At 48.7% G+C, this 21,329-nt stretch overlaps 1 protein-coding gene across 4 annotated transcripts in view; it reads right to left on the reverse strand.

Moving 5' to 3' along the window:
- CDK6 (cyclin dependent kinase 6) overlaps positions 1-21,329 on the reverse strand; it is a 191,018-nt gene that overhangs the window by 42,201 nt on the left and 127,488 nt on the right. For all 4 annotated transcript variants that reach the window (XM_004582299.4, XM_058678225.1, XM_058678226.1 and 1 more), the window contains one exon: positions 13,324-13,433. In XM_004582299.4, the coding sequence (XP_004582356.2) occupies positions 13,324-13,433 (110 nt within the window). The remainder of the gene's footprint in view (positions 1-13,323; positions 13,434-21,329) is intronic.

Consider the following 21,329-nt stretch of genomic DNA (forward strand, 5'->3'; position numbering starts at 1 on the left):
TGTCTGCATTTCCTATGATCAAGGTGGGAGAGAGAGTGGAGTGAGGGACAGAGAAGAGAGGGAAGGAAATGTGAAGGGAGGGAAGAGGAGGAGGGAGATGATGGGAGAGGACAAAAGGAAACCAGGTACTATTATGTTTTAAATTTCAATATAAAAAATGCTGGGTGCCGTTATCCTATCCTTACGCTTTAGCATAGGTTTTATAAATCATCCATGAATTATCTCTTATTTTTGGTACAATTTGAGTGTACCTTTGTTTTTTCTTTTGGTATATGACTGATCCATGGGCTATGTAAGTGGTCGGGAATACTTCCAGCCTTTCATCTAAAAGCTCTCTTCCTTATGCATCATGAAAAAGATAATAAAACTGGTAATGTATAAAAAAAATGCCGAGTGCTTCAAGTACTCAAGTACTCAGCACCAGCCACCAGCTTCTCCAGCTACCACAAGAAGGCCAGATGTGAAGCAAGAGTTCTAGTGCAAAACAACCAAGCCCAGGCCACGGGCATCAGACTATCCCACAGCAATGGGCCAACGCCACTGCCTACAGATTACCTCTGCAACCAGCCATCTTAGTTCAAGAGTTAAGCAGAATCTTTGCTGTACTCTTTCCTTTCATTTTAAACATAAGAGCTTATTCTTTTTCAGATGAATTATTTATTTTATTTCTTGGAGGACAGTTTTCCCATTGATTGGTCCCCTCTTGAAGTGCTTCCACCAGCCAGGAATCACGCTGCAGGTGGTAGTGACTCAAACCCTTGGGCCGTCACCACTGCCTCCCAGGGTGTGTTACCAAGAAGCTGGATTGGAAGTGCAGCCAGCAGGTGGACGTGGGCCTCTAATGGAGGGTAGATGTCTCTAGCAGTAATTTAACTGCTGCACCAAATGCCCACTCGTTAACCACATTCCACCATTGGTTGTATTTTAGTGCCTTGGCACTGTTTCATGGGAAGTTATGAAGGAATGCAATAAAACTTCAGGCATTTACATTTATCTGAAATCGCTTGTGTTATTCAGCATCTTTATTATCTAGCACATGGCATGAACACTATAAAACAACAAATCTGAGTGCTGTATTATGCTTTGAGGAAGTAACCAAGGCCAGACTCAACTCAAGATCACCGCGTCAAGCTCCAGCTAAAACGATTTTGGGCAGGCCTCATATTTTTTTATGGTGTGGGGCTGGGAAGTACCTCCTGTTCATGAGAAAAAGGAAACGAAAAGTTTGCTACTGACCAGAGATTTAGAAGGGGAGGATCTGGCATTTCAATGTACGAAATATTTCTGTTCTGTGCCAGTGCTTTATAATTAAACAGTGAGTGGCTTCTTGCCTCAAACCGAGTATTTTTTCATCCGCCTTAATGGTTAAAGGATGTGGCCGCGTGGGTCCGAGCGTCTGGCAGGCTGGAAGTGACTCGTGTGATTTTCTTCCTCCCTTGAGGAAGTGGCTGATGCAGGGGCTCCCGCAGTTCCTCTGAGGAGGAGACCCGCAGGCCGAATGGGAAGTCACGATGCATGAGCTCTGGAGGCCGAACCAGTGGGAGAGGTGAGGTAAGGGATCCCGAGTGGAGAGCAGGCACGTGTATCCCCACACGTGCACCCCTCTACCTGCTCCCACACCCATCCTCTCCCGGCCTCGGGCAGCTCTGTGGCAGGAGCTGTGTAGTGAGAAAAAACAGTCTGAAACTGCTCAGGACTTGATCAAAGATAGGCCTTTCGTAACGGATGACATGAGGTTGGTTCCTTCCCTATCGTTCCCCAGCTGGTGAAAAGGAAGCCAGCGAATTCTAGAGCTCAAAGAGCTCTCTCGTACGACAGCAAGCTCAATACCAGCCCTACAAAAGGACCATGTGCACCTGATGGCTCTCACTTGGCACTATTTGTAAGGGTCAGAAGAGGTAGCCAAGGTTTACACATGCAGTCTTGACAGCTTTTTAACAAAATCTTAACCTTATTTCCCACTTTCAGCTAAAAGTAGAATTCAGCTGAAGCTTTTTCAAGGGTAGTCTGTTTCAACTAACAGAATTTTAAAAAATATGCATGCTGCCTGGCCTTTTAATATTGCTTCTAGAACTCACTGTGTAGAAATACTTGGGAAAGGATTTCAATGCAATACTGTTAACAGGATAAAAAAGAAAAAAAAAATCCTAAATGCCCAGCCACAAGAAGTTAGTTACATTTTGAAGCAATCAGACAGTTTTAAAAATGGGTTAAGAAGCAGGTGTTCAGATGGGTAAGCTGCCAGCTCAGCAGTTAGGCTGCTGCTCCACATCTAAGTCCCTGGGTTTGATTCACAGCTCTGACTTCCTGCTAATGCAGAACTCTAAAAGGCAACAGTGACTGCTCACATATGGACCTGCTCCCCACCATGTGACAGTCCTCTGGCCCAGCCCTGGCCACTGCCAGCATCTGAAAAATGAGCCAGGGGATGGGAGTTCTTTCTTGCAAGTAAAAAGGTTATGTGCTGACATAATAGAATCTTGAAATGAGCAGGCAGTACGCAGAGGGACACAGTGTCAGGCCATTTCTGTGAAATGCACAGATGAGAATGTGTATTCGTTAACACACACAGACATACAAATTCATAATGAAGATGTGGAGGTATATCCAGCTACCCCGGTTTTGGATGGAGCATAGAACAACAGGCGTATTTTATTCTGCTGTATCCTTTTTCTGGTTTACAATAAGACATTAATTAAAACAAAAGGCAGAGTGGTCTCTAGATCTCCTAATTTGGTCCTTCCCTCCGCAACTGCAATTTCTGCTGGTGAAACAGGAGATGGGGGGATGAAAAGTCAGTGAGGCCAGGGTCGAGAGGCAAGGGCTCATCTGCTTTCTCCTGTCTAGTAAATAACAAGCAACTTAATGCTGTCACTGGACGGCTCAGACCCGCACCGTCCAGTAGGTAGAACTGACTCCTGAGCACTTCAAGTGTGCCTAGCTCAAGCTTAGACAGCTCTTAGTGTAACGTGAGAGTTGAAGAATGAATGTCTGATAAACTCACATTTCTTATGCTCATTAGATACTGAAATGATGTTATTTTGAATATCTGTATCATGCTGGTCTAATTCTCTAGAAGAATGCATTTAAGATTTCGGTGTAGGGCCCGGCGGCGTGGCCTAGCGGCTAAAGTCCTCGCCTTGAACGCCCCGGGATCCCATATGGGCGCCGGTTCTTATCCCGGCAGCTCCACTTCCCATCCAGCTCCCTGCTTGTGGCCTGGGAAAGCAGTCGAGGACGGCCCAATGCATTGGGACCCTGCACCCGCGTGTGGGAGACCTGGAAGAGGTTCCTGGTTCCCGGCATCAGATCGGCGCAGCACCGGCCCGTTGCGGCTCACTTGGGGAGTGAAACATCGGACGGAGGATCTTCCTCTCTGTCTCTCCTCCTCTGTGTATACCTGACTTTGTAATAAAAATAAATCTTAAAAAAAAAAAAAAAAAAAGAAAAAGATTTCGGTGTAGCAGTCACACAGCTCCAGGGTCAAGCTCTGCCAATGATCAGATGTGGAATCCTGAGTTTACAGCACAGATGGCAAACGCTCAGGACAGGACACAGGATGTGTGGTAGATGAGTTCAGAAATGACCACAACACAGGGGCACCCACAAGAGACGAGGGCCAGCACCACACAAAACCCACTCCAGTGTTGCAGAGCACCCCTCTTTTTTTTTAAAGATTTATTTTATTTTTATTGTGAAGTTAAATATACAGAGAGGAGGAGAGACAGAGAGGAGGAAGATCTTCTGTCCACTGATCTACTCCCTAAGTGGCTGCAATGGCCAGAGCTGAGCTGATCCAAAGCCAGGAGACTTCCGAGTCTCCCATGTGGGTGCAGGGTCAAGGCTTTGGGCTGTCCTCAACTGCCCTCCCAGGCCACGAGCAGGAAGCTGGATAAGAAATGGAGCTGCCGCAACATGAACCAGTGACCATATGGGATCCTGGCACATGCAAGGCGAGGACTTTATCTGCTAGGCTACCATGCCAGGCCATGCAAATCCCTTTTAAATCACAGCAGGCCAACACAGAAACAAAAGGGAAGAGACTGGCATCCATCAGAGCTCAGCTTGAGAGCAAGAAGGGCTGCAAACTCCTCGGCAACAATGACACACTCAGAAAAGATGCTGAAGCAGTGGGTAGTTGGCCTGGTACTGAGATGCTGCTTGGGAAGCACGCATCCCATACTCAAGTGCCTGGGTTTGCTTTTGACTCTTCTTGATAACCAGTTTCCTGTGAATGTACCCCCTGGGAGGCAGGCATGATGGCTCTGGTGGTTCCATCCCTGCTACTCGCACAGAGATTGGGACTGAATTCCTGGCTCCCAGCTTCTGTCTAACTCAGATGCAGCCACGCAGGCCTTCAGGGAGTGCACCAGAGGAGGGGGGAGTATTCCTGCTCTCCTTTTTCATGAACACAGTTTTAAAGTCACAGTCACACAGAGAAAGGGAGAGACAGAGAGATCTATCCTCTGGTTCACAACTCTCCAGATGGCTACAACAGACAAGACTGGGCCAGGCCCAAACCAGGAGCCAGGAGCTTCTTCTAGGTTTCCCATGTGGGTGCAGTGACCCAAGCACTTGGGCCTTCCAGTCTTCTGCTGCTTTCCCAGGCCATTCACAGGCAGTTGGGCCATAAGTGGAGTCATCGAGACATGTCTGATGTCCATATGGAATGCTGGTGTTGCAGGGTGCAGCTTTAACAATGCTGGTGCCAAATAAAAATAATTTTTCAGTCACCACACTGGCAGCAATGTGTGTGTGTGTGTTGACTGGAGTCGGCCTCCTGAGGAAGAGGACCTCCTGCTGCCCCACACACAGCCTAGGATGACCACTCAGGTGCCTGGGAAGGGTGCCCTGAGACACGGCCAGACAGGCAGCCACAGAACCTCTTGTGAGGGCAGGAGGCAGCTTTGAGGCTCGAGGCTGCTGGGCAGTGAAGAGGTGGTGGGTCCAGGGGTGTAAGAGGGAGAGACGGGCAGGGGTTCTGAGGAGCAGCTGGACGTGCTTCAGGGCAGAAGGAAGAAGGCCTTCTCTGGTGGCTGCCAGGGAGGGAGTGGCACATGCTGAGGCCAGAAGAAAGCCGGAGTCTTCATTGGACAAGTTTTGAGGGCCAAGAATCCTACACTGGTTTTAAAACATTTTTGGAAAAAGGTGCCAGACAGAAATGGTAATTGAGCCCAGGTACACAGGTGGGAAAAGGGAGCCAGTCTGGCAGTTTACTGCCCCCAGGCTGAGGGTTAAACACGTCCATGAAGGAGTCGGAAGGCATAGAAATGGACAAAACTTCTGGGACTTCAGGTGGGGTTGGGTGGGGAAAAGATTTTACTGGATTTGAACTTGGAAGGATAAGGATGATCCTAAGGCCAGGTTGCGGGGTGTGTGTGTGTGTGTGTGTGTGTGCGTGCACGCATGCACGTGGGTTCCACCAGCAGGAACTAGGAAGGTGGGAGAGAAGCTGGTGTGTTAAAGCCAGCCCTGCACCCCTAGGGACTGGAAAGGGGGCTTGGGGGTCCCAGCCTCTTACTGTCAGGTCCAGGGCAACATCTGCCCGGTTGGGGAAAAGGTGGATGAATAGCAAAGAGGATGAGGATGGCAGCCAACCATGAGGGTGGGGTGGGTTCTGTGGGGGTGGGAAGGAGCTGGAGGGACCAGCATGGCCCAACCCCTGAAGGCCTCGTTGTCCTCCTGTCAAGGGGATGACAACTCCCTTCACCCCACTCCTGACCATGCTACTCTGAGACTCCAAGGAGATTCCATATTCGAAAATACCGAGTTTGGGCATTGGCTCACGGCAGCAGTGCCTTCCACGTTACTCTCTTGTTTGTATCACAGGATGTTATTACAGGATGAGCCCGAGATGCCGATCCAGAGGAGGCAGCCTGCCATACCTCCTGGAGGGATGTCTGGCCGTGAAGCGGAGGAGACACGTTGAGGATCTTTCCCAGTAAGTGGAGAGGAGGGCAAGTCGAGACGCAGGGCAGGGTCAGCAGCAGGGGTGAGGTCTTCCCCTTGTGAGGAGGGGAGTGCAGGCTTCTCAGAGGGGAGGGGACGAGAGGAACAGACCACTGAGCTGAAAGGGATGGAGATGGCCTCTCCCACCCCCACTCCCCAGCGCTGAGGCTAAACGCTGGGAGGATGAGGGACCTAGGAACGGCGGGCAGTAAAGGAGGATGGATGTTCTACGGGACACACCCACCAGAAGCCTGCAGGCAAGTGGGCACGTGTGCCGCAGCTACCGTTGTTTCTGTCTGTAGGCAGAGCTTTCTTGTATTGGATTGTGATGTCCTTGAGCTCACAGAGGTGTGTGTGGTGGTGGCCCCTGACCGCCTAAGCACTGGTTAGGGAGATGATAACATTAGCCAAGTGGTGCAGCTGTGGAGTCGGCAGGACTCCTGGGCACAAGCACGCCCACTGACAATACTTCCTTCCTCTGGTGGTAGTTCGATGCTTAAACACACACACACACAACAAAATCACTGGTCTGAGGGCTGGCGCTGTTGTACAGTGTGCTAAGCTGCAGTCTGGGATGCTGGCATGGCATCCAGCTCCCTATGGCTGCACCTGTCAAAGTGGTAAAAGATGGCCCACTCCGTGTGCCCCTGGACCCAAGTGGGACACATAGATGGAGTTCCAGGCTCCTGGCTTCAGCCTGGCTCAGCCCTGCCTGCTGTGGAAGTGAGCCACAGGATGGTAGATTTCTCTCTCCCTCCTTCTTCACACAATACCTTTCAAAGAAAGTTGACGCGTTGTCAGGATTAAGCTGCCAGCAGCAGATGGCTCAGAACACTGCGATTCCCTTCCCAGGGAGGATACAAAGTCTACAGGGAGATTTTGCCTTTAGGATTTTTAAAAATAGACTCATGTGAAAGGCAAAGAAGTTATAAAGACGCAAAGAGGGAGCGAGGAAGAAGGGAGGAAAAGAAATCTTAAATTCACTCGTTCACTCTCCAAAGGCTACGATGGTTGGGGCTGAGCCAGGCTGAAGCCAGGAGCCTGGAACTCCATCTGGGTATCCCACATGGGTGCCAGGGACACAGGGACGCAAGCCATCACCTGCAGCCTCGCAAAGTGTGCATCAGCAGGAGGCTGGAGTAGAGGCAGAGGGCCCAAGACTTGTACACTCTGACATGAGCTGAGCCTGGACTCCTGACCCTGTTCTGACCTGACCTCTCAGGCGCATGCTCCCAGTGTCCTGGACTCCTGACCCTGTTCTGACCTGACCTCTCAGGCACATGCTCCCAGTGTCCTGGACTCCTGACCTTGTTCTGACCTGACCTCTCAGGCGCATGCTCCCAGTGTCCTGGACTCCCGACCCTGTTCTGACCTGACCTCTAAGGCGCATGCTCCCAGTGTCCTGGTCTCCTGACCCTGTTCTGTCCTGACCTCTCAGGCACAAGCTCCCAATGTTCTGGCCTCCTGACCTCTGTTCTATCATGACCTCTTGGGCTGGACTCCTGACCTCTGTTCTGACCTGATCTCTTGGGAGCGTGCTCCTGGTGTCCTGGTGTCCTGGTGTCCAGCCCAGTGGTGAGGACCTCATCTCCTCAGAGTCACTACCCAGATTGCTCCGATAAAGGCAGCACCCAATGGGAAAACTGGCGAGGCATGCTCTGACCTTTTAAAGACATTTGCTAGCTGACCGCTGTGCCACAAAGGACAATTTCACTTCTCAGCTACTGGGTGTTTAACTCATAGAAACCAATGACGATAGACCAGAGGTCAGCAGACAAGGTGCGGTGTCACCACGAAGCCTTTCTGTTTCCTGCTAACAGTAACTGTATTTGTTTTGTTCCTTTGGTAGCATTTGGCATTTCCTAACTAAGGATCAGCAGAGCTGGCAACTTGGAACTTCTAAGAATTACTGTCTGTTTACCACAACCTCCACATTCAGAGAATCAGTGGCGAGTCTTATTTTTGAAATACGTATTTTCTTTTCACGACTTTGCTGTAACCTGGAAAACCCCATAACTTTCAAACCACAAATAATAGCTCTGACCAGGATCACAAGACAACCAGTAGACGCCTGGACAACGAACACTGTGAGTTCCTCTTGCCGGTGAGTTAGAAACCAATCTAGCCTGTGCACACACCTGTCTGCTCCCATCATGCAAGTCGAAAAGCTGGCTGCCGCTCAAGCTCATAACATGTGCCAGGGCTCACATGTAACTCAATCAGAAATAAAGATGGATTAGCCACCACGTGTTCAAGAGAGAGGCAAAATAATCTAGTTCTGATCCATTTTGTAGAAGGTGTCTGGAGGTCAGTGTGGGCCATCATAAGCCCAGAGAACAGTGACAGATGGTGCTCCGACTCTTTGCCAGCCATCTGCCCTAAGCCACTCTTGACTGAGCCTCTTTTTCCTAAGTATTTAATTTAGAAGAGAAGGCACTGTGGGATAGAGACTTGGCCAACCTGTCCAACACTGGAGACCCTAGAAAGCAGAGCTACTCAACATGGGATGTGCTTCTCACCTCTCTGCTGTACAGCTGTTGCTGCTACACTGCAGTGATGCAGAAACTAGCTCAGATGAAGGACCATGGCCCAATGCCAGCCAAGGCGGAAACACCGCAGAGTGGGCCACACAGGGCTCCGGCCCTGGCAGATCACTGACCAGTCACTTGTATGAGCTTCTCAGGGACCTCCTGGGCTGTACAAAGCTCTCACTCGTTCCCTGGAAATGCACGACCACAGACCGCCCTGAGTGTGGGGGGCGTGAGAATACACACGGAAGGGTTCAAGTTCTGTCCCGGGGTGTCTGGGCTCCTCCACGTCTCCTGGCTTATGGAGGCTGGTGAGCTAGAAGGGACTAACAGCGATTTCCCTCCAAAGATTTTATATAAGCAGTTAGGATGGGACATCCGAGGAAGGCCCATCCTGATGTCCAGCCTTCAAAATCAGACTTTTTATCATGCCTGCTTGCAGCACACTGTACTTCTGCACAGCACCTCGCTCAGCCTGGGATAATGACCTCCTGGGGCATGCATCGCCTCCAGTTTCTGCCAGGACTATGCATCTTAGCAGGCACCCAGGGAGTTAGTGGCAGGCTAGCTCCTGTTAGAAGGTTTCCAGTTTATCACCTCTACTGCTGATGACATGTGAGACAATTTCTGGGCATGAATATAGATTAAATTGCCATTTTTAATATATAAAAAGATGTATTTATATATTTTATAGGCAGAGTAACAGAGAGAGGGAAGGAGGAGAGAGGTACAGAGAGACACAGAAACTTTTGCTTTACTCCCCAAATGGCTGCAATGGTTAGGGCTGGGCCAGACCGGAGCCAGGAGCACAGAACCTTGTCCAGGTCTTCCACACGGGTGGAAGAGCCCAAGGACTCAGGCCATCCTCTGCTGCTTTCCCAGATTCACTAGCAGGGAGCCTGACCAGAGGTGGAGAAGCCCGCACTCCAACGGGTGCCCTTATGGGATGCTGGTGTTGAGGTGGCGGCTTAACCTACTGTGCCACATATCAGCATCTAGACTAAGTTTCTTAATCCTTTTAATAGCTACATTTAAAAAATATTTACTTTTATTACAAAGTCAGATACACAGAGAGGAGGAGAAACAGAGACGAAGATATTGTGTCCGATGATTCACTCCCCAGGTGAGCACAATGGCCAGTGCTGTGTTGATCCGGAGCCAGGAGCCAGGAGCTCTTCTGGGTCTCCCACATGGGTACAGGGTCCCAAGGCTTAGGGCCGTTCTCAACTGCCTTCCCAGGCCACAAGCAGGGAGCTGGATGGGAAGCAGAGCTTCCGGGATTAGAATGGGCTTCCATATGGGCTCCCGGCGCATTCAAGACAAGGACTTCAGCCAATAGCTACATATTTAAAAGTGGCTCACCGAGTCTGATTTTACATTCGTTTAGTTCTATTTAGGATGAGGTTAAATTAAAAAGTAAGCAAATAATAGTATGGTCCCCATACAAGAATATGGCCACAAGGTTCCAGATGAAAGAGAGAGGTCAAACCTTAGGAATTACTGTCTTAGCAAGAAAGCAGAACCCAGGACTCCCAGATTCAGCATTAACACAGAACAACAAGGGATTCAAGCCAGGCTGCGGACCTGTGGACCCCGGAGCACGTCTGGCATTAGGCAAGGAGCAGGCTACATACAGAGCATCGCAGGAAACTCCACTGTGTGAACTGAGCAGAAGCAGGTTAGATCACAGGGTCACGGCTAAGCCGACAGACACTACCTAGAAGACAGGAAGCCCACCCGGGGAGGCGGGGAGGACATGGGAGTGGACAGGACTCACTCCTCAACCCTAAAGGCACCCCAGGCTGATTTTCGATAGTGCTCCCTCCTCCAAGCAACTATTTCTCATGAGCTTGGTGCAAGGCTCTGGGAGAAGGGCTGCCTTCTGATGTGTACGATCAAAGCAGACAGGTTCCTCCCACCCTGCACTCTGTGTTCTAGCAAGACAAAGCAGAAAGCTGTTATGATGGCTAAAGAGCCTTTCCTTAAGCCTCTGGACACTGAGTCCCTCCCTCACTTGCTGGAGTGGAATCTGGGCATTTCAGATTCAAGCACAGAAGGAATGTTTCCCACAGAACAAAGATTTTTATGGGCAGCACAGTGGCTTGGTAGGTTAAACTGCTGTCTGCAGTACTGGTATCCCATATGTGCCCAGGTTCAAGTTCTGGTTGCTCCACTTTGGGTCCAGATCCCTGTTAATGTGCCTGGGAGAGTGGTGGAGGATGGTTTGAGTCCTTGGGACCCTGCACTTGTCCCAAGGTGTGTAAGGGGGATGCAGTTGGGCCTGGCACAGTAGCATAGTGACTAAAGTCCTTGCCTTGCACACACTGGGATCCCATATGGGTACCGGTTCGTATCCCGGCTGCTCCACTACCTATCCAGCTCCCTGTTTGTGGTCTGGGAAAGCAGTAGAGGATGGCCCAAAGCCTTGGGACGCAGTACTCGCGTGAGAGATCCATAAGAAGCTCCTGGCTCCTGGCTTCGGATTGGCTCAGCTCCAGCCATTATGGCCACTTGGGGAGAGAACCAGCAGATGACAGATCTTTCTCTCTGTCTCTCCTTCTCTTTGTAAATCTGGCTTTTTAGTAAAAATAAATAAATCTTAAATTACCAATTGCATCCTCACATGGGTGGGCTAAGTTCTTAACACTTTAAGATAGAATGTGAGTGGGGGCAGTATATATTCCACAATAGAGCCAATTCCTTCCTAGTGAACGCTAAATTCTATACATTTCCTTTTTTAACAATAAAGACAAATAGTGGTTTTATCATCAAACATGGCTAATATTTGAGTTGTTGACAAATAACAGCCCTTCCCTCAGCCCAGAAAAGGTCTTCATCCTTCTATTGAGGATAATCTTAGAGATACAAAGTGATGCCAACAGCATTTCTTTAATTAACTTTACCTTCATACAATGATTCCTGGGATGACCTGTAGTAATTATGACTTTCCTAACTCCTAGCTTTCTTCATTGCCAGCAAAGTACTCATGGCTCTGAGCTTAAAGCTTTAGTTAACCAGATCTGTGCTCTACTTGCTGGATGGAAACAATGGCCTTAGGCACTTTTAAAAGCAAGAACCTGGGGCTGGCACTTGGTTAGCAATGAAGACATAGTCTGGAATCCAATCCCATACCGAAGCGACTGGGTTCAAGTCATGGATCAGCTTCCTGCTGATGTTCACCCTAGGAACCAGCAGGCCATGACTCAAGTAGGTGGGGCTACTCCAAAGTGATCGAGTACTCAGCTTTGGGCTTGGGCTTGGCCTGTTCCCAGGCTGCTGGGGGCACTTGGGGAGTGAGCCAGCGCACTGGGGGAAATTTCAACCTTTCAAATACACGAGATGAAAGAATTATCCTTGGCAGCAGCCCAGTGGTGAGTCAGCATCCCCAGGGAGTGGCTGTCTCCTGTAGATGGCACAGTCCCTGGTGGCACTGTAGTCCCACTCTTACTCCCAGGATATTATCAGGTTCAAGGGAAGGGCTTGTCAAACTCACCTTGCTCGATTACAACCCATTGGCTTCTAGTCAGTAAGATGAGCTGAGTACGGGAACCTGCATTTCCAACCAGGGCCCAAATGATGTTGAAGTGCTGATTAAAGACTAAGCTTTCATTACTACCACTGCAGCCTACATGATAAACAGCATATCCAGGTCCCATATTACTCTTTCTTCCCCATCCCCCCTTTTCTGGTAGAATAGCATTGGGATGGAACTCAGAAGACTTTTGAATTTGTACCCCCGCTACTTCCTAGCTACTTGATGTTATACAAATACACTCATTCCACCTTCACACCACCTAAACAAGGTGATCTAGAATAGTGTTTGAATACCATCCTTGACAAACAGTAAGTCCACATTAAACATGTCCACACATGCCTATGAGATGATCCCACCATAACAGCTGCAAATGAACTGGCTGAGTTCTGGATGTTTTTATTACATGCACAAAACCTCATCTGGCCCAAACACACAAGCAAAGATGGACTCTCTGTTTCTTAGGAACTTGATTTTGAACACAGCACATCCATGGGAATATACTCCACTTTCCAAATCACATTTTCCCATGGAACTGAAAACATACAGGAGAGATTAGATTATGGTTAGATATTCTGTTTAATTTTGACTGGGCTGAACTTAGTACCCAGGTATGGATTATTCTCTTGGCAGATCTTTATTGTATTGTTTGGCTATTTCGTGAGACCTGCAAATCAAAGAAATGAATCACAGACCTGCAGGCTCCAAGGGGCCTTGGCAATCAGTTAGCTCAGTCTCTGGGTGCCAGAGTGTGGTGGTCCAGCCCATCCTCTACATCCAGGGAGAACACAGAACCCCAAGCCCCCTCTCCAGGTAACTACCTTAACGGACAGTCCCCCTCTGGGGAGTATACATCTGCACTGCCGCGGTTCCTACTTGCTTGTTCTACCTCTGTCCAACAGTGCAGAAGACTCAGGTTCTCCTTAGCACGGCAGTCTGAGAATATCCCCCATGTTCCCTAACTAATCTCTTCCAGCCTCAACAGCCTTTCCTCAACCATTCTGACCATTACAATTTCTGCTTAAAAATCGTCCACCTCCATAACAGCCCTATGCCTCATATTCCCCAGAGTCTATCACTGCCCACAGATACCATGCCAGCCACAAGAACAGTGGGTTGGGCATTCACAAACAGAGCTGGAAGCTACAGCCCGTCAAAACTGCTGTGAGGGCTGAGAAATAAGCCCCACTCCAAAGTGACCCAGGCTTGGAGGGGCGGCCAGAGCAGGTGGACCTGGGCATCCTGAGTGCACAATAGACAAACATGCCATGTTGCCATGGCAATGAAGTTTCATAAAGAAAACATGCTTCTTACTTTCTGCGGAACATTTCTGCAAAAATGCAGCCAACACTCCAGAGATCCACGGGGGTGGCGTAGCTGGACTGCAACAGGACTTCTGGAGCTCGGTACCATAGCGTGACGACCTGCAGGGGCAGAGGTGAGAGTTACTGAGGGTTATTCCCTGAATCCCAGATGCTTCAACTGTGAGGTGAGGAACTCCTGTCAATCACACAACGTGACTGTGACACAAGCTGTCAATCAATAGGGCTCATCACTGGTGAGGTGGGACACATGTTGGCCCCACACCCTTGAGTTGTTACTGCAGAGTTCTTATTGGGAGGGCAAAATTACAAAGTGTTCCAGAAAACAAAAACAGAAACAGCAATCAAATAAACTAAACTCAGTTTTCCCTTCAAACTACACTTGTTCTAAAAAGATTTATTTGTTTTTATTTCACAGACTGATTTTACAGAGAAAAGGAGAGACAGAGAGATCTTCCACGTGCTGGTTCCTTCTCCAAATGGCTGCAATGTCTAGAGCTGAGCTGATCCCAAGCCAGGTCTCCCATGTGGCTTCAGGGACCCAAGGACTTGGGCCATCCTCCACTGCTTTCCTAGGCCATAAACAGGGAGCTAGATTGGAAGCGGTATTACCAGGACATGAACTGATACCCATATGGGTTGCCAGCACTGCTACATTATGCAACAGTGCATCAGTTCCTACACATTTTCTTAAGGGATTTATAAAAATCACACATTGGACACCAGGTGATGACAATGCTTCCAGTCTACTTTCCAGGACTGCATCATTGGGGAACTAGATGACTCCAGGGGCCACTGCAGGCAACTTGAAGTTCACAGAGTAACTAGGGCGAAGCTGCTCTGATCAGGATCCTGGGAGATCAAAATGGAATCTCCTCCTGTGAGGAAAAGAACCGCGTGTGAACCTTGTCTCTGTACCATGGGCTACTGGATCACGCAGAGGCAGGGATCCTGGAGAGAAGAACTCCACTTAACACAGAGCAGTGTGCGATAGGGCAAGCAAGGTGCTTGCTGCCCAGTGGACAGCAGCGGAACACGGCGTGAGAAGGCTGTAGGTCTCGGGCTGCAGAGAGGTGCCATGGCTTCCCTTTTTGGGGTAGGGCAGAGGCAGATACCCCATAAACGGAAACAGGGGAGACATTCCACCCTCTGTTCACTCTCCAGAAGGCCTCCAACTGCCAGGGCCCCAGTCAGGCCAAAGATAGGAATCTGGAACTCACTCTGTAGCAGGACCACCCAAGACATCATCTGCTGCTTCCCAGCGTGCACAGTGGCAGGAAGCTGGACTGGAAGCAGAGCAGCCAGGACTCAAACCGGGCACTCAGATACAGGTTGTAGACAGTGATGTCCCAAGCAGCAACATCCTAAATAGTCCAACACCAATTCTCAGTTGTGTCGTTAATGACATCTATCCAATGTCTTCAAGTTCTGCCTTATTTATTCTGATTCTGATTGATTTGGGGCATTTACATTGGAGGAATAAGACTAAAACAGTGGCTGCCCCTCCCAGCAAGGAAGGGAGTGAGTCCATCGTCTGCCGAATCTGAGCTGGGCTGAGTGTTGGCCTGACCCACTGCAACATGTGGCAGAAGTCATGTCTGAGATGAACCAAGGAATGTCAGAGAAACCTCGTAGCCTGGGGTCTCTTTAAATGCTTGCTCTTGAGATGCCTCCTTGTGGAACCCAGTGGCCACGCTGCGGGCAGTACAGGAAGATGCCCCTGTGGGCGGGTCCTGCTGAGCTCCAGGTGAAAGAACCAGCTGGAACTTGATGCTCAGGATGACCGCAGCTCCAGCCAACATCACGCAGAGCAGAACTCGCCCACTAGGTCCAGGCAATGGAGGCAGATTTTGAGCAAGATGCTTATACAGCAATGTCCAACTGTAAAACGATCCTTCATCTCAAAAATGTGATCCAGTCACAGATGCAGACTTGGCTATTGAGGCCATCTGGGCAGTGAACCATCAGAGGAAGCTCTCTCTTCCCCCCTCTCTGCAACTCACGCCTCTAATACATCGCAGTGCACTCTCCCATACACTGTATTCCTTATACTATAGTTACATACTGGACAACCTTGACCATGAAGAGAGACAGTCATGGGTTTTTAGAAAAGCTTGGATGTCTGGGCTTTACCTTATCCCACTCAATCAGATCTCCAATGGTTAGCCTTTGGATTTTTCCTTTTTCTTCTTTTTATAGTTCTTCAGGCAACCCTAATCCTTGGCCAGGTTTGAGCACAGATAGGTCACAGACATATACCCAACAATGCCTATTTCCATAGTTTTGTTGACACTCTTCCCTTAGCCTGAGAAGCTATTTCTCTTTTCTGTACCTACCCTATTTTCTGTGTCCTGCAAGGCTCATTTTGGTCATCAGTGCCCTAAACCCACTGCTCCCCTGAATATCACACCTTGTAACAGAGCTCACCTCTGAGGGCATGGCCCTGATGTCAGCTGATACTGTTCATTGGTAATAAGGGTTTAGCAAACAGTATAGGAATGATTTTAAGGAAACCATTCCTAGGATGACATTTGGACAAAACGGCATTCTGTTTTTGGCTTAAAAAAGAAGATAGAGTGCTCTGTTCTGGGCTGTAGTTCTTATGTACATGATTTATATCTGTGTTATTAATATTTCTAGCTGAAGAAATACTTCTTTGCTCCTCTGACACACTGTAAACAAAAGTGCAGGTGCAAACTGTCCATCAAGTTCCACTCGGCTGGGCACAGACACCGTGGGGCTGTGCATTTATCTTCTCACCCCCAATTCAAAACTAGGACTCAGCGTTTAGTCTGAGTGAGCTGTTCAAAGGAAACGGATGGATTTTGGATCCTAAAAGAGCTTTACTAGGGCTGATGAGTTTCATCTTCAATCTTTTAGTCTGTGGTGCCTCTGATGATTATCAAACAAATGTTTAAGCAATCACAGTGATACAAACTATGTTGATATGTTTACAAGGCTCCCTTACGTTCCTTGTAAAATGTTGCTACTACCCAAAATATAGAGTGCATTTTCATCAAATGCTTTTAAAAATGTCTATTAATAATAGCCATGATTATTCATCATGTTAGTAATAATCTGTTTACATTGATAGATTTCTTACAAAGTCAGCTGTCCTTTTGGGCTAAATGACCTTCTTAAAAAATGGTTTACCTGTTTTGAATTTCGTGCTCTATATGCTGTGACATTTATTGTCAATTCCCATTTAGTGACACAGCAAAAGCTAAGACTGAAAACCTCATCTACATGGATACAATTTTTTGCATGAGTCTTTGTATAAATCACTGTAAAAAAAAGAGTAGGTAGATTACAATGTTTATATTTATATGGTTTTTCACTTTCCATATTTGTCTAAAGAAAACGTTAGCAAGTTGTTTAAGGCCTGTGAATCAATCTGGTCCAGTTCCTGACCTAACTTAAAACCAGAGTAAGTCCCATAGAAGCTAAAGTCCACTGATGTTTATGTGAAAGCTTTATAAGGAGATAACAGTGATAAAGAACGTTCCAAGGCTTTTAAACATGAAGTAAAGACAGCTTTCAACACCGGGTGGATTCCTTCTAACTATCCTCAAAATACCAAAATGGAATGGTAAATTCAAAGTTACAAACATGCTGAGGGCAACCATGAATGCAACACAGAAAGACCAACATTTAGAATCTACAACAAGGCAGCTACAGAGATGACCGTGCAGTTGTCTAGCAAGCAGAGATTACAATGGGAACTATGGGCAGAGTCGGGTGGCTGGAGCCAGCTGGAACCAAAGCAGATGCAATGTTTCTTACAATCATTATGCATATTAACAGCCTCTAGAGGTGCTGAATGGAGTTGGCAAGAGGAGGCGGACCGGAAGGCAGGGGGAGGAGTTCAAGGATATTTACACAAGCCAATGTATCTGTTTAACTGCTTTGATCTCGATGCACAATTTCTTGAACCAGTTCAATAACAGCCTCAGATAAAGCAGGGGCCAAGGCCGAGTCTGACTCACACGGCATGACAGGGTAAACCGCTCACTTAATATTCTACTTACCAGTCTTTCATTCCCATACGGTTTCACCAAGAGCCTGGAAACACCAGAGATCCTACCCTATTCACCCCCATCACATACAAGGCTATAAGAGTAAATGCTGGGGGCAGGAATGTGTGGGGAGAGGGGCATCTTTCTCTCCCGGGTCTCTGTGTGGAGGGCAGACCCTTAGCTGCCCTATGCCATGGGGAAGCTCCAGCAGGAGTCCAGACAGGAAGGGGAGAGGGCACATTCTTAGGTCCCTGACAGCTCTTCCCTGGATTCCTCCTCTGGATCCTGCTCACCCCTTCCCCTCTCCCTTCCAGAATGGTCAGGGATCAGCCTGACAGCCACCAAGGGGCTCACCACAGCCCCGCCTCCTGAGCTTTCTGACTCCGCTGTCATAGGTTAAGTGCATTAAGTCCTTCATCTCCACCTTCCATGTGTCACTCACTTCCTGTCAGGACCCTAACAACATGCACAGCTCACAGATGAAGAATCTGGCCTGAGGGTGCCTTCTCCAAGCTTCATCAGTTTCCTGAGCTGTCAGAGGGCATCTGGAGGCCAGAACCTGCTAGCATGTTGAGTCTCCACCCCACGAGGCGCAGCATGGTGAGGAAGATGCAGCATTCTACTTGGTCTCCATGCTGTGCTCTGGGTCAGTCATCACCTACGGAGTGGACAGAGGGAAGCAGTGACCGTCTGCTCTTGGGGCCTGGTCCAGCAACGCGTCCCAAGTGCAGATGCAGAGAATGATTTATGAGGAATCCGGCCTCAACCCTTGAAATATTTCAAAGTCTTCAGTTTGCTAAAGTGTAGGCTTTCTAAGCTGTCCCCTAATCTCTACCTGTTGTAGATAAGGCCACGACAACACTCTCCAATATCTATCCTTCTATCCCTGCAGGCAACTAACATGGTTTTACAAAGTGAAAATGAAAACCAGCAACAGTTAACAAGTTAAGTTGCCTCCTGTAACATCAGGCACAGGATCAAATCCCCGCTGCTCCACTTTCAGCATCTTAATTCTGTCAAGCAGCCTTCTTCTAATTATTATGACAGTCAAGCAGAAACTATTAATAGCTCAATACCAGTATTAGGTGACACACAAGGTACTTTGCAACCAGTAATAATGGAGTCATCTCAGATGCAACCAGTAATAATGGAGTCATCTCAGATGCCCTCACTTGTGACCCAAGGCCCAGGGTTTTGATACAGGGCAAAAAATGGCTGAGACTCTGTGGCAGCATTTCTGTCCCTGCCTTTGGTCTGCTGCGCCTACCACCTGCAGGGGATGCCCTGGTCCCGACTTCCGTGCTGCCTTCCCAGCAGCTGGCCACTGCTGGTGTGCTTCTCTGTGTCCAATTCTGCTGTTCTTGAGAGTCCACTTCACATCCTGCCTTTCCTGATTCCCCAGCTGGAGATGATGGCTTTCCTGTCAGCGTCCGGTAACTCCCATCACATCTGACCCTTTCTATTTCTCTTTCAGTCCTCTCGTTTCCTGGCCACAGCCATTATCTGATCATTAGGAGGAGCCACAGAGACCTGCCCGTGGTGGGGCTGAGGCTGGACAGAGGCACGCGCCATCCCCTGTACTGTGAAACAGGGGGCCTGTACTGTCTGACGATGATTTGGTGGTGTGCAATATCTGTAGGGAGCCAGGGGATGCTGAGCCCACGTGGACTCTGAGGAGGGACACAGGACAAATGAACTGAAATGGTGGGTGAAGGTAGCCATATGGGGCCAGGGGCTTGTCGGGTGCAACTGGGGAGAGAGGACGATGACCCCAACACGGCTGTCTCACCTTACCAAAGTCAATGCAGATCTGTCTAAAGGCTTGCTGTCTGTGGTCAGGTTCATTCACCATGTCAGAGTCCTGTCCATGCTGGTCTTAGCATGCACACAAATGAGGAAGGCGTCAAGTCAGTTGCATGGAGCACATTTGTACATGTGGGGGTGCACACCATTAGGCTGTTTAGTAAGGCTACAATGCTGTGGTCCCGTCTGGTGCTCTCTGAAGAACTGCTTTCTTGGCAGATACAGTCCTGGGCAGCTGGCCCTCGGAGGTGAGCCCCAGGTGCAAGCACAGGTTCTGAACCTGCAATTTCCATTGACTCCTGAACTCCTTTCACAGCTGCTGTAAGCCCCAAATGCATGCCTTGTCCTCCTCCTGGAGCAAGCAGCATTACCACCTACCCAAGCTCCCTACCTTCTCTACTGCCAACACGACTGCCAGACCCCGCCCACCATTCTGCCTCTTCCCAGTCTGTCTTCTCCATAGCACGTGAAGCTGTGCTGACCCATCCTCCTGTTTCAAACCCTTCGTTCCACTCTCCGGCACTTGGCCTTGGCCTTCCCAAACCGGGACACCTCTCTGGAGGATGATCTCTTGCCCTCTCGCTCACACTGCTGTGACCTTTACCCCACGACCCTTTTACTCCACGCAGCGCTCCACCGTAGCCCCTGCCATGCTGGGTCTTCCTTACTTGCTGCCCAAGTACTTCCTGCCCATTGACACTGACGCCAGCCCTCGGGAAGCAGAGGCCAACGTAACTGGCTTAACAACCCAGAACCTCTCGGAACTGTGCATAGCAGGCATATAATAAACCTCTGTCCCCACGTATGCATGGTTGCCAGAAGACAGCAGAATCAAGGGTGACAGAGCAGAAATGACGTCCCTTGGTTGGGGGGAGGAGTCTGTCCTGGATGAATTCACAACCCACAATGTGTCCCAAGATCCACTCCAGGCACCCCGATTATCAACCAACACTACCTGGGGTCACTGGGTGATATTTTTGATCGAGTAGGAGGACCATTTCATTTTTTATAAAATGAAGTTTTCAAATGCCCGAAGAGTCCATGTTCTCCTTCATGCCACGTTGCTGAAACCCTGAACTCATGAAACTTAAAGACAGTTCTGACTTGCAGAGTGTCTACTCTGCCTCAAGTCACAAACGCACCCTTTTCGTGGAAGTCCCGGGCAGTGCAGTTTTGATTCTGACACTAAACAATCACACACTTGATCTTGGGCTGCCTTCACCATAGAAACCATGCAAATATTTGCCGACATTCCTTTAACCTTCAAAGATAAGTAGGAAATGAAAATCATTTTGAGTGCCGGATCTGGCCAGCTGCAGAGCTCATCATTCCTCCTGAGGGTTGTTGTAAGGACATGTGTGAGCTCTAGGGGCGCCATGTGGAGAAGGGGACTCAGCAGGGGGCCACCCTGCTCATATTCACACTGGTTGCATACAAACGCTCCAAGTGCATACCAGGTGGCTGTGTGATTTGTGTGAGGGTCAGAGAATACAAGATGGGAGCATGGACTTGGAGTCAAGCATGACTCTTATTTTTTTTTAAATAAGATTTATGTATTTATTTGAAAGGCTGAATGTTGCACAGAGACCCCCACAGAGAGAGAAAGAGAAAAAGAGAGAGAGAGAGATCTTCTACTGGTTGGTTCACTCTCCACATGCCCCCAGTAGCTGACACTGTGACAGGTTGAAGCCAGTAACCAGAAATTCCATCTGGGCCTCCCCAAGTACTCGGGGTCTGATGTCAACATCTGGAAATGGATGTCTCCTGAGCTGATGACCTGCTGTACCACCTGACTTTCCCTGCTGCCTTCGGTGCTGTTTCGGCAGGCACACCAGCAGGCAGACCTCATGATCTACTCTACTCCAACCTGACAAGCAGCACGGGCCAGCGGCCCAGGCAGGCCTGAGAGCAGCACTCGCCTGGGCCAGGTGCAGAGCCCTCACAGCACAAAGATCTGCACTCAGGTCATCTTCTATATTTACTTTTTGGTCTTACACCCAAGTCTAATAATAATAATAATAATAATAATAATAATAATAATAATAGGTTTTATTCCCAACAGTCAGCATTTCCTTTGCAATGCAGGTTTAGCAGATAAGCATGTAAGAATGAAGGAAGTTGTCTTTCTCAAAAAATGGTATTCAAGGCTTTCACTAAGATGACCACAGCTCCAGGGATT

Source organism: Ochotona princeps, chromosome 20 (genome assembly GCF_030435755.1).
Source record: "Ochotona princeps isolate mOchPri1 chromosome 20, mOchPri1.hap1, whole genome shotgun sequence".
Lineage (NCBI taxonomy): Eukaryota > Metazoa > Chordata > Mammalia > Lagomorpha > Ochotonidae > Ochotona > Ochotona princeps.